At 41.6% G+C, this 19,119-nt stretch overlaps 1 protein-coding gene across 3 annotated transcripts in view; it reads right to left on the bottom strand.

Annotated features, from left to right (window-relative positions):
• The window catches only part of gripap1 (GRIP1 associated protein 1), a 42,616-nt gene that overhangs the window by 20,822 nt on the left and 2,675 nt on the right, over window positions 1–19,119 (bottom strand). Inside the window, exons 3-21 of one of the 3 annotated variants that reach the window (XM_040022703.1) lie at window positions 18,682–18,743; window positions 18,481–18,507; window positions 17,661–17,768; window positions 17,405–17,570; window positions 16,055–16,221; window positions 15,692–15,731; window positions 13,792–13,958; window positions 10,969–11,016; window positions 10,802–10,833; window positions 10,421–10,468; window positions 10,171–10,270; window positions 8,536–8,613; window positions 7,706–7,798; window positions 4,198–4,332; window positions 3,979–4,074; window positions 3,767–3,877; window positions 3,404–3,505; window positions 3,152–3,265; window positions 2,835–2,912 (exon numbers count right to left, since the gene is read on the bottom strand). In XM_040022703.1, the coding sequence (XP_039878637.1) occupies window positions 2,835–2,912; window positions 3,152–3,265; window positions 3,404–3,505; window positions 3,767–3,877; window positions 3,979–4,074; window positions 4,198–4,332; window positions 7,706–7,798; window positions 8,536–8,613; window positions 10,171–10,270; window positions 10,421–10,468; window positions 10,802–10,833; window positions 10,969–11,016; window positions 13,792–13,958; window positions 15,692–15,731; window positions 16,055–16,221; window positions 17,405–17,570; window positions 17,661–17,768; window positions 18,481–18,507; window positions 18,682–18,743 (1,772 nt within the window). The remainder of the gene's footprint in view (window positions 1–2,834; window positions 2,913–3,151; window positions 3,266–3,403; window positions 3,506–3,766; window positions 3,878–3,978; window positions 4,075–4,197; window positions 4,333–7,705; window positions 7,799–8,535; window positions 8,614–10,170; window positions 10,271–10,420; window positions 10,469–10,801; window positions 10,834–10,968; window positions 11,017–13,791; window positions 13,959–15,691; window positions 15,732–16,054; window positions 16,222–17,404; window positions 17,571–17,660; window positions 17,769–18,480; window positions 18,508–18,681; window positions 18,744–19,119) is intronic. The other 2 variants (XM_040022706.1, XM_040022704.1) reach the window with 2 other exon arrangements.

Genomic DNA, 19,119 nt, shown 5'->3' with positions numbered 1-19,119 from the left:
ACAGCAGCGCGGTCCAAAAAGCGCCCTCCATCCATCCTCGTTTCACAACAGAGATGTCTGTAAACACTGCAAACAAAATCAATCAGCTTCAAGACTGGAAACAAACACCACCGCGTCGAGCGGTATCCACTCGTCGCACGCTGTAAACAAAGCCTCGTCTTTGTGCTGTTAGTGCACGACGACGACGGGTCAGTGTGGAAACGAGAATCACGGCGCTGAACAACAAGCTGAACTCCGTCCTGCTGACAGATGGCGTGAAGCGTTCAGGGTGTCTGCAGCAGACTGTCAGCGTTCACATGAGCCGCCTCCACTCTGATCGGCTGTTAACACAGCTTAACCTCTCCAAGTTACCATGGAGACAACTACGCTTTAATCAGAAACATTTTCAATTAGAGCGCACACACAAACGTACATGCCTACACGCACTGTGTGCCTGTCTACACACACGCACACAAGTGTTGATATTTATAGAGGCGCCTTCTGAAACGTCTTGTTCTGGACGCGGATGCTCCGTCTTCACCTGAGCTGCAGTTTAACATTCAGAAATGATTTCAAGCCTCTGTAGAAGCTTCAAAAGTGCAACTGTTAAGAGGTCACAATTACTGAAAAAATAGTCTATGCATTTGATTTTTCTAAGCTGAAATACTACAATTCTTATCAGCAGGCCGTTCTAAAGCTCCCTGAAAGATTTCAGTTGATCAGAAAGGCCACAGTCTGAGTACTGACAGGAACCAGAAAGAGAGATCATATTTCTCCTGCATTAGCTCATCTTTATTGGCTTCCTGTTAGATCCAGAATTTAATTTACAATACTTCTTCTCACATACAAAGTCATGAATGATCAAGCGCCACCATCTCACATCACATCGCTCTCAGACTGCAGCCTTGCCTGTGCTGGATGGAGGCAGAGCCTTCAGTTGTTCCTGTAGATTTGGGAGACGACATTTTCTCGACTTTTCAGAAACAGGCTTCAAACCTTCCTTTCTGATAAAACTTTTAGGTAGGGCTGGATCAGCTGACCCTCAACCATCCCTTAGTCCTGCTCATGGCCCAAGAAACACTTAGCACTTTTCTCCACATCCACTCTCCATGGATATTATATCCCACTACTGCAAGCCCTCATATCTTGTGCCTTTTCTCTCCTGTAGTTTATATTTTGCTCTCAGCTTTCTATCCCTTTTCTTCCTGTTTTCCCCCCTCACCGCTTGACTGATCATAGTACATGGCTGCCCAGCCCTGAGCCTGGTTCTGCTGGGGCTTGCTCATAGAGGTTGGTCTGACTGATGGGGTCTTCTCTCCTATATTGGAGTTCAGGCTTCTTAATCTAACTAAAGCACCTTGACATGACTGCTGTTGTGAACTGGAGCTTTACTATATAAATAAGACTGAACTAAAGTGAATTACTATTAAACCAGCTACAGATTCTGTATCATTTCATCTCATTCTGCACAGAGATGTAACCGATTCTCTGACAAATTAAATGTGTGCTGATTAGCACGAGTCATTAATTAAACTGCATATGTCTCACCAGATTATCAATGTTTCATGCAGTCATGGGGACCAAAAAAAAAAAATCACAGAGGAAAGCATCACTTGTGGAAACACTACAGAGCACACTAACACATGAAAAATTATGATAAATCCTCTGTCCCAGTGCATGCTGGGAAGCAATCACACAAATCATTGCACGGTTCTCTGATGCACCACTGCTGTGTGTCTCAGAGAGCAGGTTTAGCTGAGCCCGGCTCTGCAGTTGTGTCTGCATTTCAAACCTCTGAAGCCCGTCAGATCTCTGTAACTGAACAGCAGGTTTGCGACATCGCTGTGAAGTGATTGAAGCGACTGTCTTACTACAGCCTGTGCACTAATGCAGGAGGCCAATCACTGCACGTATGCACACAGGACTCCAGTTTAAAACCGTTGCATACATGGTGTGTGTATTCTGGGTCCGTGAGACCAACACGCTGGGATAAATAGCACAATATCTCCTAGAAGAAAATATCCATAATAACTACTAAGATGGGAAATTGTATTTTTATAGTTCACAGGTGTGCAGCAGGCAGTTTGGGTTTGATATCATCTCATCCACATTACTGCTCAGCAGTTTAGTCGAGGAGTTCAACTGATTAGATAAAATAAATGCAAATGGAGCAAAATGTTAAACACAGCTCACTGTATTCATTACTTTTCTTGTTACAAATCCTCCATTTGGAGTTTAGAGAGACATGATTATTCTACCAGACAGGCTACAGGAGGAAACAGAACATAATGCAAAGAAACGGTTATGCAGTGGGTTATGATGGAACACAGTTTACTGATGATATCCAGAAAAACTGACACAGTGCCTGAAAATTGACCTAACGCCTGTCAAAGGTGTGACGGTTGGATATAAGGAGCTTTTCTTGTCCGTCATTTCAATCGAGTGACTTTTATACATGTTTGTAACTCCACCCCAAGAAGATCTTCCTCAACTGTGCTGAACATAACATTTTATAGATGTCGCTTCTTTGAGTGAAGACAGTCTCGGCATCTTTTCAGCATCTTTTTCCTGAGGCGAAGTAGAGACGGAGGTGAAACTGTCAGAGCTGATTACTGCTGCTGAGTTTAAGTCACTTCTACAGGATCTGTTAATCAATGTTTCTGTGCTCGCTTTAATGTGTGTAATCTCATCAAGTGTGACAGTCATCGTCTGTTGTCTGCTTTTGTTCTTATAACACCGGCTTTCATTCTGTACTCACAGAAAACACATTACTCTTCTCAGTGACACCTTTACCTGATTAAATAAAACGAAATGAAAGTGTGTGTGTGTGTGTGTGTGTGCGTGTGTGTGTGTACCTCCAGCTGAAGTTTGTGTTCTTTCCACAGCTGCTCGATTTCCTCCTGATGTTGCAGATTGTTCTTCTCTATATTCTCCTGCTCGCATCAGCAGACAGATAAAGTACAGTCAGTCACAGAGGAACACTTGGAATCAAAGGAACTCAGAATCTGCTCAGCCGAGAAGCTAAAAACTGTAAATGTTGGCATTTTCACTTTAAAATAATCATGCAAATGTGCAAACTCGACCTTTAAACTACGGAGGATTTGGAGGACGAACTGGCGGAAAAGTACCGCTGGTTTATAGGGTGACCAGCCAGCACTCAGCAGATACTGACCTCAGCCTCTTTGAGCCGTCTCTCGAACCATCCTTTGGCTCCCTCCATGGACTGGACCTGACTCAGCAGCTCCTCCACTCGGGGCTGTAAACCCTCCAGCTCCTTCGTCCGAGCCTGAAAACTCACAAAGCGTATCGTGAACTTGTGCGATAACGACTCTGCTGCTCGTGTTATACGAGACATCTGGAAGACACACATCAGGAGTTTTCTTTTGTCTCCTTACCCACTTTCACCTCCTGTGTGCCTCTTTACCTTTTCATCTCTAAGCTGCTGTCGGATTTCTTCCTCAGAGCGATTCTTGTCTTCATGAAGTCCTCTGAGCTCCTTCTCGTATCGAGCCCTCACTGCAAGAACCTGAAAGAGAGGAGGAGACAGAAGAAGAAAATGAGTCAGGGAATACAGAGAAGAGACAAAAGCAAGAAGGATTCACTAAATCTGATGAAAATTTGTGGCTTTTCTTTATTTTTGCACATTTTAAAAACTAAAAACCACACAAACAAAAACAGATCAGCGATAATTCAAAGCAAAGAAACTATATAGAGAAACCAAACAAAGAAGACATGAAAACTGTGATGGATAAAAGCCATTAAAAGCAGCAGATCCATGACCACTCGCCTCTTTCTCGTGCTGCAGTTTGAGGTCTGACAGCGCCTCCTTGTGGTCAGACTTTTCCTGGTTCAGCTGCATGGCCATCTCATCCAGCATGGCCTTCCTCTTCTCTGCTGTCTGCTCACACACAAACAGGTGTAAGTGTGTCTACTGGTTCAGCTGGTTTGTGTACAGACACCATGTGGCACTCTGTGTGTTGTTGTTGTTTGTGTGTGTACCTTCTTAGCCTCGTCCAGCTCTCTCAGCAGTCTATCCTTCTCTTGTCCTTCTTCGGTTAACTGCTCCAACAACTTCCTGTTGGCAAAACTCGACTCCTGAAGGACGTAAAGTGAGAGAAGCAGAAAACCACGTGTAAACAAACAGCTGGAGAGTCGTTTATATCGGCAGAACGAGCTGAGATAAAACCCAAAGGTTAAACAAACCACTGTTTAATCTACCTGCAGCTGGGAGTTGAGGTCATCCCTCTGAGCCAGCAGATTCTCCTGTTCAGTTCGTCTCTGCTGCAGTTCGCCCGTCAGCGCCTCCTGCTGCTCTCGCAACAGGTTCATTTCCTGCGTCTTCACCGTCTGGATCTACAAACACATTTCAAACACTTTATTTCTCTTTACAGTGTTCACTTTTATTCCTGAACAACTCTTTGCAGTACCTGTCCAACTTAAACACGTACATGTACAAGAATGTCCTGGACAGATAACAACTGCCAGAAAATATTAGATAGAAAAGAATGACGATGACAGATGATTAAGATGAAGCAGAGAACAGTAGATGACCACAGGTTAAATAAGATGTAAGTTGTAGCATTAATATATAGGTCACCCACATCAGCTGACCCTCTTTTATATCCCTTCAGGCTGTAGGATTACACCCTTTGGAGCCACCACGGTGATGGCTGTCTAAGCAGACTCTAGAGTTTGTGCCACTGCACACTTCTGATTGGTCGCAGCCTAGCTGCAATTTTCAGCCACTAATTCTGATTAAACTTGTGGTGATTTCCAAAAATCAGTTTGCTTACTGTAAGGTATTTCAAAACATTCATTTCAGTTTTTTAAACATAACATTGTCCAGCTCAGAGAGCGAACTAGCCGGCATTAGTAAGACCCAAAGCAGTGAATCTGATAAATACATTTTAATTTCCAGTTTCTTTGACAGCAGTCATGCTCTCATGTTCTAAAGCAGCACAGCTCCACACGGCCAGGTTTTGTGTTAACATCAGTGTGTGTGTGTGTGTGTGTGTGTGTGTGTGTGTGTGTGTGTCTCAGAGGAAACACAAAAAACTACCATGACAAAGTTCCTGGGAGAAAAATGTTTTTGTGTTATTTTGATTTCTAGTCAGAATATTCACGTGTACAGCACAGTGACTTTAAGTGAGAAAAGAGTGTGAATGTATACTTTGGCTTTACAGACCACACAAAGATTTGTGTAAGTCAGCACATGGATTGTTTCGTCTGAGAACAGAGGATGAAGCATTTGGAGCGTCTCCTGAGTCCAGGTTTCTAAGTTTAAGAACTTATTTAATCCTACAGTGCGTTTTGTATCGGACTTAATGATTTCACCGTCTTAACTGTTCTTTGCAATTTTCCGTTCTAAATCAATCTTCCAGTTTGAGGTTAACGTGGAACATCAGAGCACTTTACCTGTTGCTGGCTCATGAAACCATGCTCGTCAGTGACTGTCGTCAGCGACAGTGTTTGTTCACTGACGGTACAGACATCATAAATCCCGCCCCTTCTTATTTTTTTTAGTTAAAGTGGTGACACTGAGGAGTGCAGCGATTTTTTAAAGCTCAACTATTTTCAACTTGTTACCCGTTTATGAACAACAAGTGCACCAACTCAGTCCTGCAGTTTCTTATGGACGTGACGAAAAGTGCCAACGTAAACACGAACGATGATCATGAGACCTTTTCTTTAGTTTATGACGACACAAACAAGAGTCACAGGACACAAATTATACTTAAGTAAACATTTTGTATTGGTATGAATAATCCGGTGAGGTCTATGTCATTGACAATGGCAAAAGGCCTAATCTTTACCTCTGAGGCCCAACAGTATGCCATCAGAATATGCAACTTTTACTTTGAAAAAGTATTTCTCCAAGTCCTGGGATTTGGGTGGAAAAAGTCTGACTGAAAAATCAAACACTATTTAGACTTTTTCTTTCTAAAAAGCATTTAAGACATCAAAAGGTGAAGATGTTGCCCTCCAAGTAACCTGAAAACCTAACATATAACACAGTTGGTTAAGTGTTTCAGAATGACGACAAAGAACAACACGAACAGATCTAATCAGGCCAAAGGTCGTACATTTCATCAAATATATATCTTGCTAGACACAAACAAAGAAAGCAACACGGACCATGGATGTGAACCCTAATGAGCTACAGCTGAGGTTACTGACCTCCTCCAGCATCAACATTTTCATCACATAAATCAGAATTAAAGCAGGAACCTGCTGGAAAGCAGGAAAAACTGATCATCGTGATTACTTTGAGGAGCTCCAACCAACTAATCTCAGTCACCGTAACCAGTCACTCTACTTAGGCTTCTGGTTCAGGACATCAACACATTCTACTCAGCATACACAGTCATGTTATTTTATTTTTAAGGGGATCAATCTTAAAAAAAGCCTCTGGAAAAGATTCTAGGAATCAAAGTTCATTTCAGGACCTCAATCTAAGGCTAAACTCTACATGAGGAGTCAGGAAATAATTACCTGTTCAAGAGCGCACAGATTAGTCCTCAGAGCACTGTTCTCCTGCAACACGTGTTCCACACTGACATTAAAGACAGCTGCTACAATAAACAAACAGGTTCTAGATACTCTCTCTAAAAAAGCTATTCTAGATTAACTCCACCTACCATCATTAGTAGGGCAGCCCTCACAGGTCTATCATCTAGTTTCCTGCAAGCGCTTTGAATTTTACACTTGCACAAAAGATTTAATGTAAGCCTCTCTAAAGTGTTCTGTTGTTAGCACTCGGTGCAGCAGTATGTAGTTTAGTTTTCAAGATTCACATTAGTCCAGAAAAACAAGCTAAGGTTAGGGTCCTAGATGAGGGCTCTCATCTAGGGTCAAGCGTGCACAGATCAGTCCCCAGAGCACTGTTCTCCTACAAGGTGAGTTACAGTTTGATAGTGTGTGAGTAAAGTGTTCTGGATGATCCTGTTCAGGGTCAGATTTACAAAACCTCACGTGAAATGACATCAATTACAAAAAACAGTAAGTGGTTCAAACCAGCGTTTTGAGGTCAGAATTATATAAAACATTAAACTTCTTTCTGATTGGGCTGTCTGTCTTTAACCTGTAACCAGTAAATGAAGCTATTAAACAGCTGAAGCTGAATGCTCGGAGCATGACACGCTTTTCTTTGCATTAACACAGCCTGATCCAGTGTTCCATATTATACATATACACATATATATATATGGAACAAGTCGATTACAAGTAATTCTTGTAACAGCAGTTCATTCTAATAAGCAAAATTTCCTCTTTTTTGTAAGATGCTAATATTTTGTAGATTTTTCTTAACCTTTAACAAAGCTTCAGCTGCTTGGTTCGCACGGCTCTGATCTTTAACTACTTGCTTTGTGTTAGCATGGTCCAAGTCCAGGTGCTGCAGACAATCACAGTAATGTGAATTTTTGTCATTTCTTTCTAAAGCAACAGCTGGGATCAGGTAGCCGTTGTGTGATTAGCAGCAGCGTGATGGTCTTTGAGGTATTAATGACTTTTTCCTCATTGGTCAGTGTAACGTTCTTGTCAGTTTCTCTAGTACACAGAGATGATGTACTGTCAGGGTTATGGTACTGTTCATCAGTTTTATTACATGTTAAAAGTAGCTGGGTTAGTGCTCAGAGATGACGTCATGCTTATGAGGGGTTCTCCGGGTTTCATGGCCACTAAGTTAGTGGCGTTAACTCTCTCCATGCTGTGTAACGTTTATTACCTGTTCTAGAGCAGCTAGGTTTGTCCTCAGAGCATCGTTCTCCTGCAGGATGTTGTCCACCTGTTCCTGACTGACTGCACTCTGACTGGCTACCTGCAGTCGCACCAAACCACCAGCAGGGGGCGTCAGAGGGGAAAAGATAAGATGGGAAAGAAACCAGTAAAGAGCAAATAAAGAAAGCGAGAAAAACAAAGGCAATATAGGAGGTAAACAAAGCAAAAAGAACACACACAAACGTAAGAGTGTACAGGTAAAGAAATGTTAAATGACAAAGATGACAGAAAGAACAGAGTCGAGGATTAGAGAAGGATAAAGCAGCTCAGAAACACACAGAAGTACCAGTTCCACTACCAGAGTGATATTCCAAAACATATTTGTACTTTATTAAGAAAAAAAATCATCTGTATTAAGGAGCTTTCTCCATCCCACCATCTCTCATTTCATTTCCTTCATTTTAAAAACCTGTTTTTGGTGAAAACGGATCCTTTTTAAACATTTATATCACTTTGGCAGAGAAGCAGCTTCACAGAGAAGTGAAAGAACCGAGCAACGGTCAGCTTTAATCAAACTCCTACAACCTTCACACTGTTTCCTCCCTTGCCCCCTTTTCCCTCAACCTTATCCTCTTCAATTTAAAAAGAAAAAGAAAAAGAAAACTGTATTCTAATATGTGTGTGCAGAATTTGGATGTGGACAAATATCTAAATAAGAGTGCCGTCACGTCTTTATATGTGTGTGTTTTACTGCACTCCTGCTGCGCCTGAGACATGGAAATATGTTCAGAAGTCTCTGACTCAGTGTGTGTGTGTGTGCGTGCACGCATGCATTACCTCGTCTTTCAGTGTGTGCAGAGCCACCTCATGTTCCTTCTCTTTGCTCTGTAGCTGCTCTCTCAGCTCTGACACCGTCTGAACAAGAAAACGCACAAACACAAATGATTAGTTTATAAAGTAAAAAGTCAAAGTTCATAACGAGGGTGAAATGATCGTTACAGAGGAGAAAACCGAACAGAAAGAGACTCTTTCACTATGTTCACAATGACATGTGAAGTGTGCAAACTTTGGAATTAGAAGTTTTTTTGTTTTTGGACTCGTACAGAAAATGTGACGTCACGTTTAAATGAAAAACAGCATGTATGTTTTATTAATGCATGTTTTAATTATTCAGTGTGTCCAACGGATTCAGTCTGATTCAGATTCTCCAATAACACCCAAAGGTGTTCAACAGACGTCAGCCACAGACATGAACTACTTTTCATGATACAAAGTCTGATTTTTAAGAGTTTCTGTCAATTAAAAAAAACATAAAGTCCAAACAATGAAGACATGGTGTGTTCTTAAACAAGTCCAAACTTTCATCACTGTGTAATTATCTCAGCAGCTCACTGATTCTTTTCTTTGTTAGATAAGACCCAAAAGTATTGTTCTGCTTTCACTTCAGACATAACTGAAGAAAACTAAACAGCAGCAATATCTGTGGTGTCATTAACGCTGGGCTAGTTGGTATCTAGCTACAGAGCTATAGCTAGGATAATATAAACACATTAACACAGCCAAGATGGAGGATGAACATTAAAGCTTGCCCCCTCAATAAAAGCTATTGTGGTGGTCCCAGATGGACAGAGACAAATGAAATCATAAGACAGGAAAAAAAGCACTAAAAGAGGACCCAACTTCAGTCAAGAGAACATCTGTGATGATCCATCCACAACACCAGGTTAGTCAATAATATGCTGCTGCGTGGTTTGGATTACTCGTTATTCCTGCTCCTCAGCTTCATGTCCCCACTGAACTCTTAGTTAGCCTCAGAAGGACAGTTTTCTGTAGAGCTTAGTTATTTGGTGTTTGGCAAACCGTGAGCCCATGTAGCACAGTTACCATCCATCCATTTTTAAAAACTGAGCTTAAAGATGTGCTGCACATGAATGGTGCTAACAAAAAGCCAGAGAGGTGGATTATATTAAAGACAACAAGATACAACACATCACAACATGTTAAACAGACAACAGCCTTAATGAATGTAGGAGTTCGGACGAGGTAGCGGGATTCATACGTCATCACTTAACCAGGAATATTTTGTACTTTTGACACATCTATCACGTGCTTTAGCGCCCTCTATGGGCTGTAGCACCCAGAGCTGGTATTAACACAGATTGTGTGTTTATCTCACCTAGAGGATGACTGATGATGGGCTGATAGGGCCCATTTTTCAACAATCTGCACATAAAAAATTCATTTCAGATAGAAAGTGCTTTGTTTGTTTTCAGTGGTTAAACTTACACCACACAACATCGAGCAAGACTTCCTGTGTTTAGTGTTTTTGTAAACCTTTATCGGTGTACATAAATAATTCCAACATGGTTATTTTTCCTTGTAGGACATTACCCTGACTGGGGAAAGAATCATAGAGGAGCTGGGGGAATGTACATAGTAATGGACTGGTGCGATTTCTTAGCGAGATCGAACCTGATTGGCTGCCATGAGGTCCGTCTGTAGTTTCTGGACACGGATATTCATGGCCTTCAGCTCTTCTTCTTTTCTTTGGTTGATCTCATCGATCTTTGTCCTGCAGAGAATCAAAACCACAAAAGGTCAACATTTCCACAACAAGCAGCACATTTAAAGGGGGGAAAAAAGCAGACAGCCTGAACCGTGGACATTAGAGCTGTCAATACACTAGTGGGAGTAAGAGCAGCGGGGTGTCGGCAGTCCTGACCTGCTGTCGTTGTACAGAGCCTCCTTTTCTGTCTGCAGACGCTGGAAACTGCAGGAGAACAACAACATAAGCTTTCGTTTAGTTGCCCAGAACAGATTAACATTATGGTGAATCTGTTTCCAGACCGGGATATATATTCTTTAAATCTTCACCTCTACTCAAGTAGCTTTGATTCACAGTTTAAGACTTATTCATTTCTTACTTGGCTGGGGTTCTCTCTCTCTAGTACTGCAGGGTGTTCTACCAACAATATGCAGCTGCTGTGAAGGTTAAGTGAACTGAGCCATGCCTGAAGCAGTTTATACAGCACTGCTGCTACATTACTGGCCGATAACTGTGTGTCAAAAAGCTGTGAATGTGACTGCGGTTAGGTCATCTCACCTCTCCTGCTTCTTCTTTAGTTTGTCAGACAGCTGCAGGACAAAGAGACGGAGACAGCATTAAAAAGCTGCACCTTTAATAGCCAATATCAGCTCACTGGCATAGCTACTGCAAAATAAATCTCTATTACACAGTGGTTGTGTGTTGTCAGCCCTGAGAAGATTTACCTTTGTTATTTCTTCCTGCAGTTTGGTGATTTCAGCCTGTTTGGACGCCTGGAGGCAGACAGAAAGCAAACGTTCAGTCAACTGAGGAGAGAGACACTTACACTTACAGCATGCTCAGTGCTCACTTTATAGATCCTCCTCACTTTATTAAGTACACCGGTGCAGGCTAATGTCCAAAGAGTCTAAAAAGTATTGCTCTGAATTACATTTCCTTAACTTTTATTAATCAAAGTGAACTTATTGCTCCTCTGAATGGATGTCTCGTCTGTTCCTAGACCAACGACGGTAACTGCAGTCAGAGTTTTGGTTCTTGGAAGTCCGAACACAAAGAAACTCAGTTTGCAGCATCACGATAAGTTTTTCCAAAAACCTTTGAGCCTTTTGGGATTACGTGCAGCTCTTTCAGATTCATTTGCTCCCATTAACAATTTTACCATCAAGGTGATATGAAAATAAGGCCCAGGTTTAAAACTTTAATAACTCTGGTTAAACAGATAATCCTGCAGCAAATATTCACAAATGATTTTCCAAAAGAAATACAGTTCACATATTAAAGTAATCTTAAATCACATTTGGGCGATGAAAGTGGATTTTGACAGGTGTCATGTGACCAACAGATCCTTCTGTTATCAAAACCTTTAAGCTGAATATAAACCGTGAGAATCTGGAATCATGAAAGATCTGTGGTGATATAATGTGTGAAAAATCAGGAGCGTGTCAGAGATTTAATCAGAGCATCTCATAACGCACTTCTACCATGATGCGCTACGACTGAACAACCAATAGGAAAGCAGCATGACGATGACATGCTGATGAACTCGACACCAACACTTTTGGAAGAAAAAAAAAAAAAGAGCAAAACAAGTCAAACAGTCCAAACAAAGCTACATGTTTGGAAATCCAACAAAAAAGAAAATCTAGCTGAGCTGTGGCAGCAGAAACGTGTTTATATGATGTGGAAACAAAGGCTATGAGAAGTGCAGCCTTGTGTCCAAGCTCAGGGTTCACGTATCAATCACACAGTCATCATCCACCAAACAAAAATCATTTCTAGTGTGGGTGACCCTGACAGAGCTAGCAGCAGTTTTCAAAATCAAAAAGTAAAAACAGAAACCTAATTTAATGACACGTTAACAGCAGACTTGTGACTCTGGCTCAAATTGTCAGCTGTGCCTGCTGGCTCATTTGAAATGCACACTGTAGCTCTTCTGTTTAAATACTTTCAAGCATTCAAATTCAAAGCTGGACTCAAACAGGGGCAGCACACAGCGTTTTAGCTGTTTTGGTTTACAGCACGAACACTCTTGATCGTGGCTCAAGAGTTGGGCGTTCGCCTTGTAATCAGAAGGTTGCCGGTTCGAGCCCCGGCTCCGACAGTCTCGGTCGTTGTGTCCTTGGGCAAGACACTTCACCCGTTGCCTACTGGTGGTGGTCAGAGGGCCCAGTGGCGCCAGTGCAGCCTCACCTCTGTCAGTGCGCCCCAGGGTGGCTGTGGCTACAATGTAGCTGCCATCACCAGTGGCCATCACCAGTGTGTGGATGGGTGGATGATTGTGTAAAGCGCTTTGGGTCCTTAGGACCAAGTAAAAGCGCTTTACAAATACAGACCATTTACCACTCGAGATGTTTTGTCCCCTCCTCCTTAGTACTCATTTGTCAAACCCGTAATGTTCAACCAATTTAAAGGTCAAGAAATCACAATCATCTTCAGGCATGTTTCCCATAAAAAGCCTCAGTGTTTCCATCAGCGGGTGAACGCTGAGGAAAGGACACAGTCGTCCGCTAGTCACGCTGACATTTCACCGCTGCTCTCCATCTGCCGTTTATGTTCCTGTCATGAATTAATTAGTTTCCTCTCTCACTCACGACATACAACCGGTTTCATCTGCCAACATTTTGACTTTTTTATTCTTTGGGCTTTTTGGATAAGTGGAAGTTAATTACACAACAGATCGAGCAACATTACACCACAAAGAAGCAGTACGAAAAAGAAGAAGTAGATGTTACTGTAATATTCTATAATGTTGTCTAATATTTAAACGTTATTCCTGTTCATATGGTGTTTACTGCAGAATGGAATCAATTTTAAAATTTGATCCGATGATCTGCTGTGATCGGCCTGGAAATACGATACGTTCCATACAATACGTCAATACGTTCATCTGTGAATATTCTCATTTGAGATTGCAGAACCAGAGAAAATACTGAACCAGTCCACACGTGGAGCTTATGGAGTCCAGCAGCAGATGTCCACAGACTGAGACGTCATATTTTTGTGTTTTTGTGTTTCAAAGCCAAAAACTCAGGAGGAGAAATTTTAGGAGTTCACTCTCAGCTAAATCCATCAAAAACATGTTTGTTTGGCTCAGTGTGGGATGCTACCTAAAATTAGCTTGCTATGGTATTATCGAACAATAATTATTGATTGTTACTTCAAAGTTATTTCTGGTAAACATGATCCAGTGTACTAATCGAGCCCGCAGTGTTGGAGCAGCCTCCTTGTGTAAGCATCCATGTACTTCTCAGAAGAAACACAAGTGAAGGTGAACTAACGCTGAGTTACACTTCTGCACATGTCCTACACAAACATTGGACAATAAAACAGGAAATTATGACCTGACTTTGGTTTGCTCATTTAGATTTTACAGAGTAAAACAGTTCATTTTAAGTAGATTTAGTTGGAATTTTTTTCACTCTGGGGAAAGTTTTTTATCACTTTAGACTTTTAGTGAAGTAAATATATAAAGGAAGTACTCGAGTAGAACTTACTCTGATATATGTGAGTGCAAATGTGTTTTTTGTGTTTGTTGTGTGCATGTGTACCTCCAGGGTGTGGATCTGCTCCTTCAGCAGCCTCTTCTCCTCCTGCTCGGTGTTCAGGGCCATCTCCAGCTCTGGTCCAAAGCAGTGAGTTATTGGACAGAGAGCAGCCGACCAGCCTAGCGCTGCCTGCTTAGCTACAATCTTCTCTACGCTCTTCTCTGACAGGCCTAAAGGGGGCGCCGCACACAGCAGGGGCAGTCCGTTAGGCCAGACACACACTACACCAGCTCCTCACTTTACACGCCGTCTGAGAGGTTGGGTTTTTCTTTTGTTTTGTTTTTAATCTCTGGAGGAGGCAGACAGAGTCGGAGCCCAGGATTTTCCGGGTGAGCTGCAAAGTCAAACATCAACTGCTGCACCTTGTGAGTTTGCGTTCACTGACAGCATGCTTATATGAACTCTGCAGGTTTTCACTTTCAGGTCCATTTGTTTGTAGAGAGGCGGTGTCATCCAACATTGATCAAAACAGAGAACAGCAGCGCAACATTTCTTCACTTCACTTATATGTTACCAGAAAAATAACCAGTGGTAACTTTGACTCACAGGCTGCTGCAAAATACAGCTATTTTTTACCATTTTCAGTATGATTGTCTCACACTAATTATGTATTGAAATTAATAATCACTTGTTCATATAGTTCATAAAGTGCAGAGACTGCAGGAGTGACTGCCAAAAACAAAGATTTTATTTATAACAGGTGGAAATGAGTTTGGCTCTGCAGCTCTAACAGGGAATACCTGCTCAAGCAGCCTCAGCTGTTATATCCACATTAAAGCCTAATTAATCTGCGGCTTCCTAACAGATTTCGTTGTTTTTCCCTGCTTCAGCTTGTAGTGTGTGTCTGCCCTGAGCCAGCTAGCTGCTCTGCACCTATAAAGCCAGCTGTGGGTTCACCTTACAGAAGCCCAAAATTCAAACTAAAAGACGGCTGTTAAAACACAGCGTGCGTTTGTAAGCTTGACAGATTAAAGCTTGTCTTCAGACCAGCGTGGCGATCAGGTTTTAGACTGTTTTCCTTTCAGCTGCTGGCTTCAGGTGTAAATCGGTTTATAAAGCTCGCTGCACGAAGATGACCTTATTAAAGTCTGAGCTGTCAGATCCATTCACACACAAAATAAAACCCATCTTGATCATCTTCGTGCAGCATGTTGATACAGTTAGTTTGCATGTAATGTGGTAATGAGCACATAAATAAAGATAGCTCAAACGCTAAAGCCCACATGTTACACCTAAAATCTTGTGATATTCAGCATTATTCTTCTTGTCAACAAACCCCCTGTGCAGATAGAAAATAAATCTATCAACTCAGAGCTCACTGCTGCTTCAAAGACACATCAGTGAATCACACTGCTGTTCAGGCACCTTCATTACTACCAAGACAGGGAAAAAACACTCAAGTGTTTTTAGAGCCAGTGTGCTGAAAGCTGAGAGGCTCCAACAATTAGAACGTTCAGTAAAACAGATTAAGGTCCTGTTGCACAGGTCCTGCCAACTGCAAGAAAAACCCTGAATACCATCAGAAAATTCTCTCTGTAACTCAAAACTCCATTTGACATCAAAATCCAGTGTTTATGTTTCGAGGTTTATGTTAAGTGGAGGCAGAAAGCAAAGCTCAGTGTAACCCACTGTGGAGGATAAATCCTGTCTCTGCATGTGAAGCTCATACGGTTCATTGAGCTTCCTGTCTTCTATAAGTACGTCATGGTCATTTTTTCAGGGCAATAAAAGTACTTACAGTGAGACAGACACCATTTCAATACTTTAGTCTTTAATTATGTAATAAACAGCATATATTTTAAATGCTATTCTTCAGGAAGTTACTAATTACCACATGAAAGAACAGGAGTTATTCCTCTGAGTGGAAACACTGTGTGAGCAAAAGAGCGAACTGTAAACTCACCGTGTAGCTGTTTCTCCGTCTGCCGCAGCTCAGGCTCCGCCTGAAAAACAGACAAGGGAAAAAAACATACTTATTACAGTATAGTGTGCTATAACATGAGCACACGTGATGGGACAAAATATTAGAAGCACTCAGTAAACTCTAGTCCAGCAGCACTACATCAGGTGACTCGCACTAAAGTTGAAACAAGATTTCAACTTAAAAAGATTAAAGCACCTTCTTCATCATATCTAAACTGTAAACTTAATACTTGAGGATTTTGGATTTTTGGTCAAAGAATATATTTAATCTGAACGCATCATCTTCGATGGCTGAAAATATCACAAACATGCTGCATCGGCTGTGTCTTTGACTTCCAATCACCTGTTCCAGTCTCTCATTGGATCCTCCTGGCAATGACTCCTCCCCTGTCCCTGTGACATCAGAGACTCCATTGGTACCTGCTGATCCGTCAGTCTCTGTGGTCGCACTCTGGGTGCCCTGAACGGACGCCTGTCTCTGCAGCTCCTTGTCGAAGCGCTCCTGCAGGGCTGGAGGAGAATTGCAGCTCACATCATTCATTCATTCAGTCATTTCATGAAGGACTAACAGGAATCACAAGGTTTCCACAGTTTTACTACAAGCCCGGCGGTCACTGCGCCCAGGTTAGCTTCATAACTTTTTACATGAAAATGTATTAAAACCTTTAAAAAGGGAAATAAATAACCAGGCACAAGTTATAACTCTAAACCAACTTTACTTGTTCATCTGTCCAAATTATTTGTCACTGTATGTGAACGAGGTCAACTGTGAATGCCTGATGTTGCAAACATGCTGTGATCAACCAGATCAGTAAATGATGTCTCCGTCTGGCCAATAGGAGCTTCTACCTAAACTTCAATCTAAAGAGCATCTAAAAATCACACCCACGTACCGACAACGTTCCCCAACACACACAAGTTAACTCTCACAGTGAGAACATTAAGAATTCATGAGTATGATGACAATGTTTTTGTCCATACCTTCAGTCATCAGTACACAATACACCCAGCTAATTACACACACTGCTAACACATGTGCTGTTTCTCCATCCGTACAGATTTATACAAGCTCGTCTCATCAGCCTAGTTTCTAGCATCCTTCTCTGAGTCCTGTTTGGGGTTTTGTTTCATACAACACTTCTCCTTTCAAAATTACCTAATTTCCTCAAAAATCACTGGTCAGTTAAAACTGAGGGCAGCAGACAAAAGTGACTAATGTTTGCATATGTCAGCAAATGTTTTATGATAAAGGCCTTCTGTGGACGAATAGTTGAGTTTATATTGTAATGTGTCAGGAAGGCTTATGATTACATTTTTTTAAATGATGAATTCTAAACCTGTGAAAATTAATACTTATATGCCGAAAAACAACAGTAGCCTCTGTCTGTCTCCTGAACTGCACAGAATACGACGCTGTGGGGAGTTAAAGGAGCTCTATCCACCCCCAACACTGCTTACTGCGTGTCAAAGTCTTTAAATACACTGCTGCTGATGCAGGAAGAGAGAGAGAGAACACAGGTGGGCGAATATCAGCTCGACACCTGAAGATAAACTGTCAGATCGTGATATTTTTCCTTTACTTGTCTTTGGCTCTACACACCTTCAGGACGATTTTTATGTGAAAAAAATATTAAAATATGAGCCTCTAAAACTGCAGAGATGATAGATCTACACCTTTTAAATGTCACCTCACCCTTCATTTTCTTCTGGAGGGTGGAGTTTTCTGCTTGGAGGCGGAGCAGTTCTCCATCCACGGGGCTGGATGCAGGGTTAGGTGGGGGGCTGGATGCAGAGGCTGCTCTTCCTTCCTTCTTCAGGCACTGATTCTCCTGCTCCAGCTGCTCGATCTGTGTACACAGCTGGAAAAATAAATGTTATAATGTTAAGATCACAATAATGATATGAAGCTTCTACAGTGTCCTGAACTACACACAAACACTCAGACTCACCTTGGAGAGTTCAGCCATCAGTGTGCTGTTCTGTAGTCTGAAATCTTCCTCCTGACTGTGGAGTTTCCCCTGAAGCATCTCATTCTCACTCAGCAAAGCATCCACCTCCTAAACACAGAGAAATAACACACAAAATAATACATTCAGAATAAAAAGCTGACTACAGGTTACAGAAACTCCAACTGAGATCACTCTCACAGACAGACTGACCAAACTTTCGTGATGTAGTATTTTGACATATTGTTATATCTCTGTCATTCCTTTGCAACTAAACCATCCAAACAGTGGCGGGTGATTGGGTTTCTGTGCCAAACAATGCGACAGAAAGCTAGTGGAACATGTTGCAGTCAGAGTGAATTAACATTTTCGGTGAAAACACTACAGTGCCAAAAATAGAGAAGACGTCAGCACCAGGTGAGAACAAACACAAACTTTAAAACCACAGTTCAGTCGTACTTCAGGTTTTCTTCAGAACAGAGAAATGACACACGGCCAAAAACTAAACTCTTATTTTTCTGATGCACTTCCAGTTCACCTATTGCCTGAATGACCTTTAAACATTACAGCTTTCACCAGAGAAGCAGAGCTTAAACAGCTCCTGGGATGTGACGGTACAAGAAGACGCGATGTTTGCACTGCGATTTGTCTCAGTTACAGAAATAACCTCCAATAAGCAGATTATTGGTGATTGTGTTAGCATAATAAGGAAGCCATAAAGCATTAACAATGACAAAATAAGGAACAATTAAAAGGACATAATTGAAAAATGTTTACACTAGAAATTCACTGAGCTAACAATTATCATCAAACAACAGCTTACCTGAGCTTTCTTACTCTTAGTCAAGGCCTGAAAAGAAGAAAAGCAGAAAAACATTTAATGTAAATCAACAACATGAAGAGATGAGGAAAACTCTTCGCTCAGCTTTGTTAGAAAATAAACCCCCAAATTCAGGTCAGCAGGTTATTTTTTTCCAATCACTCATCTACAAAAACAACTACATAGTAATAAAGTGTTCGTTACCTTCTGTGCTTTGACAAAATCTCTTTCCAAAACCACATTCTTCTGACGGACGGCATTCAGCTCTGAAATGCACCAGGACGACATTTAATTATAGAAAACACACGTTTCCTCTTCATTAAAGTTTTACTGCTAACATGGGCCAATCAAATATTTATCCGATGAATGATTTCATGTTCGTTAGCTGAAGTGGAGTCTGTACATCGACTGCATTTAAAGCCTGCTTGTATCGGTGAATGTCAGGGGGCTGGGGGCAGATTCCCTCCTGTAGGTTTGCGTTTTCGTAGACCGTCTCATGTTGTGTTATTTCATTCTAGTGAAGGACCCTGCTTGCTTTCATGCAGGCTATGCTGTGATATGTACACACTTATCTGTGTGCAATTTATTTTGTGTGAATATGTACATTTTAAAAAGTGGGACAGAAATAAAAATACCATCACT

The sequence above is a fragment of the Simochromis diagramma genome, unplaced genomic scaffold (genome assembly GCF_900408965.1).
Source record: "Simochromis diagramma unplaced genomic scaffold, fSimDia1.1 OVJJ01000308.1, whole genome shotgun sequence".
Taxonomy (NCBI): Eukaryota; Metazoa; Chordata; class Actinopteri; order Cichliformes; family Cichlidae; genus Simochromis; species Simochromis diagramma.
This window is presented reverse-complemented; position numbering and strand designations above follow the sequence as displayed.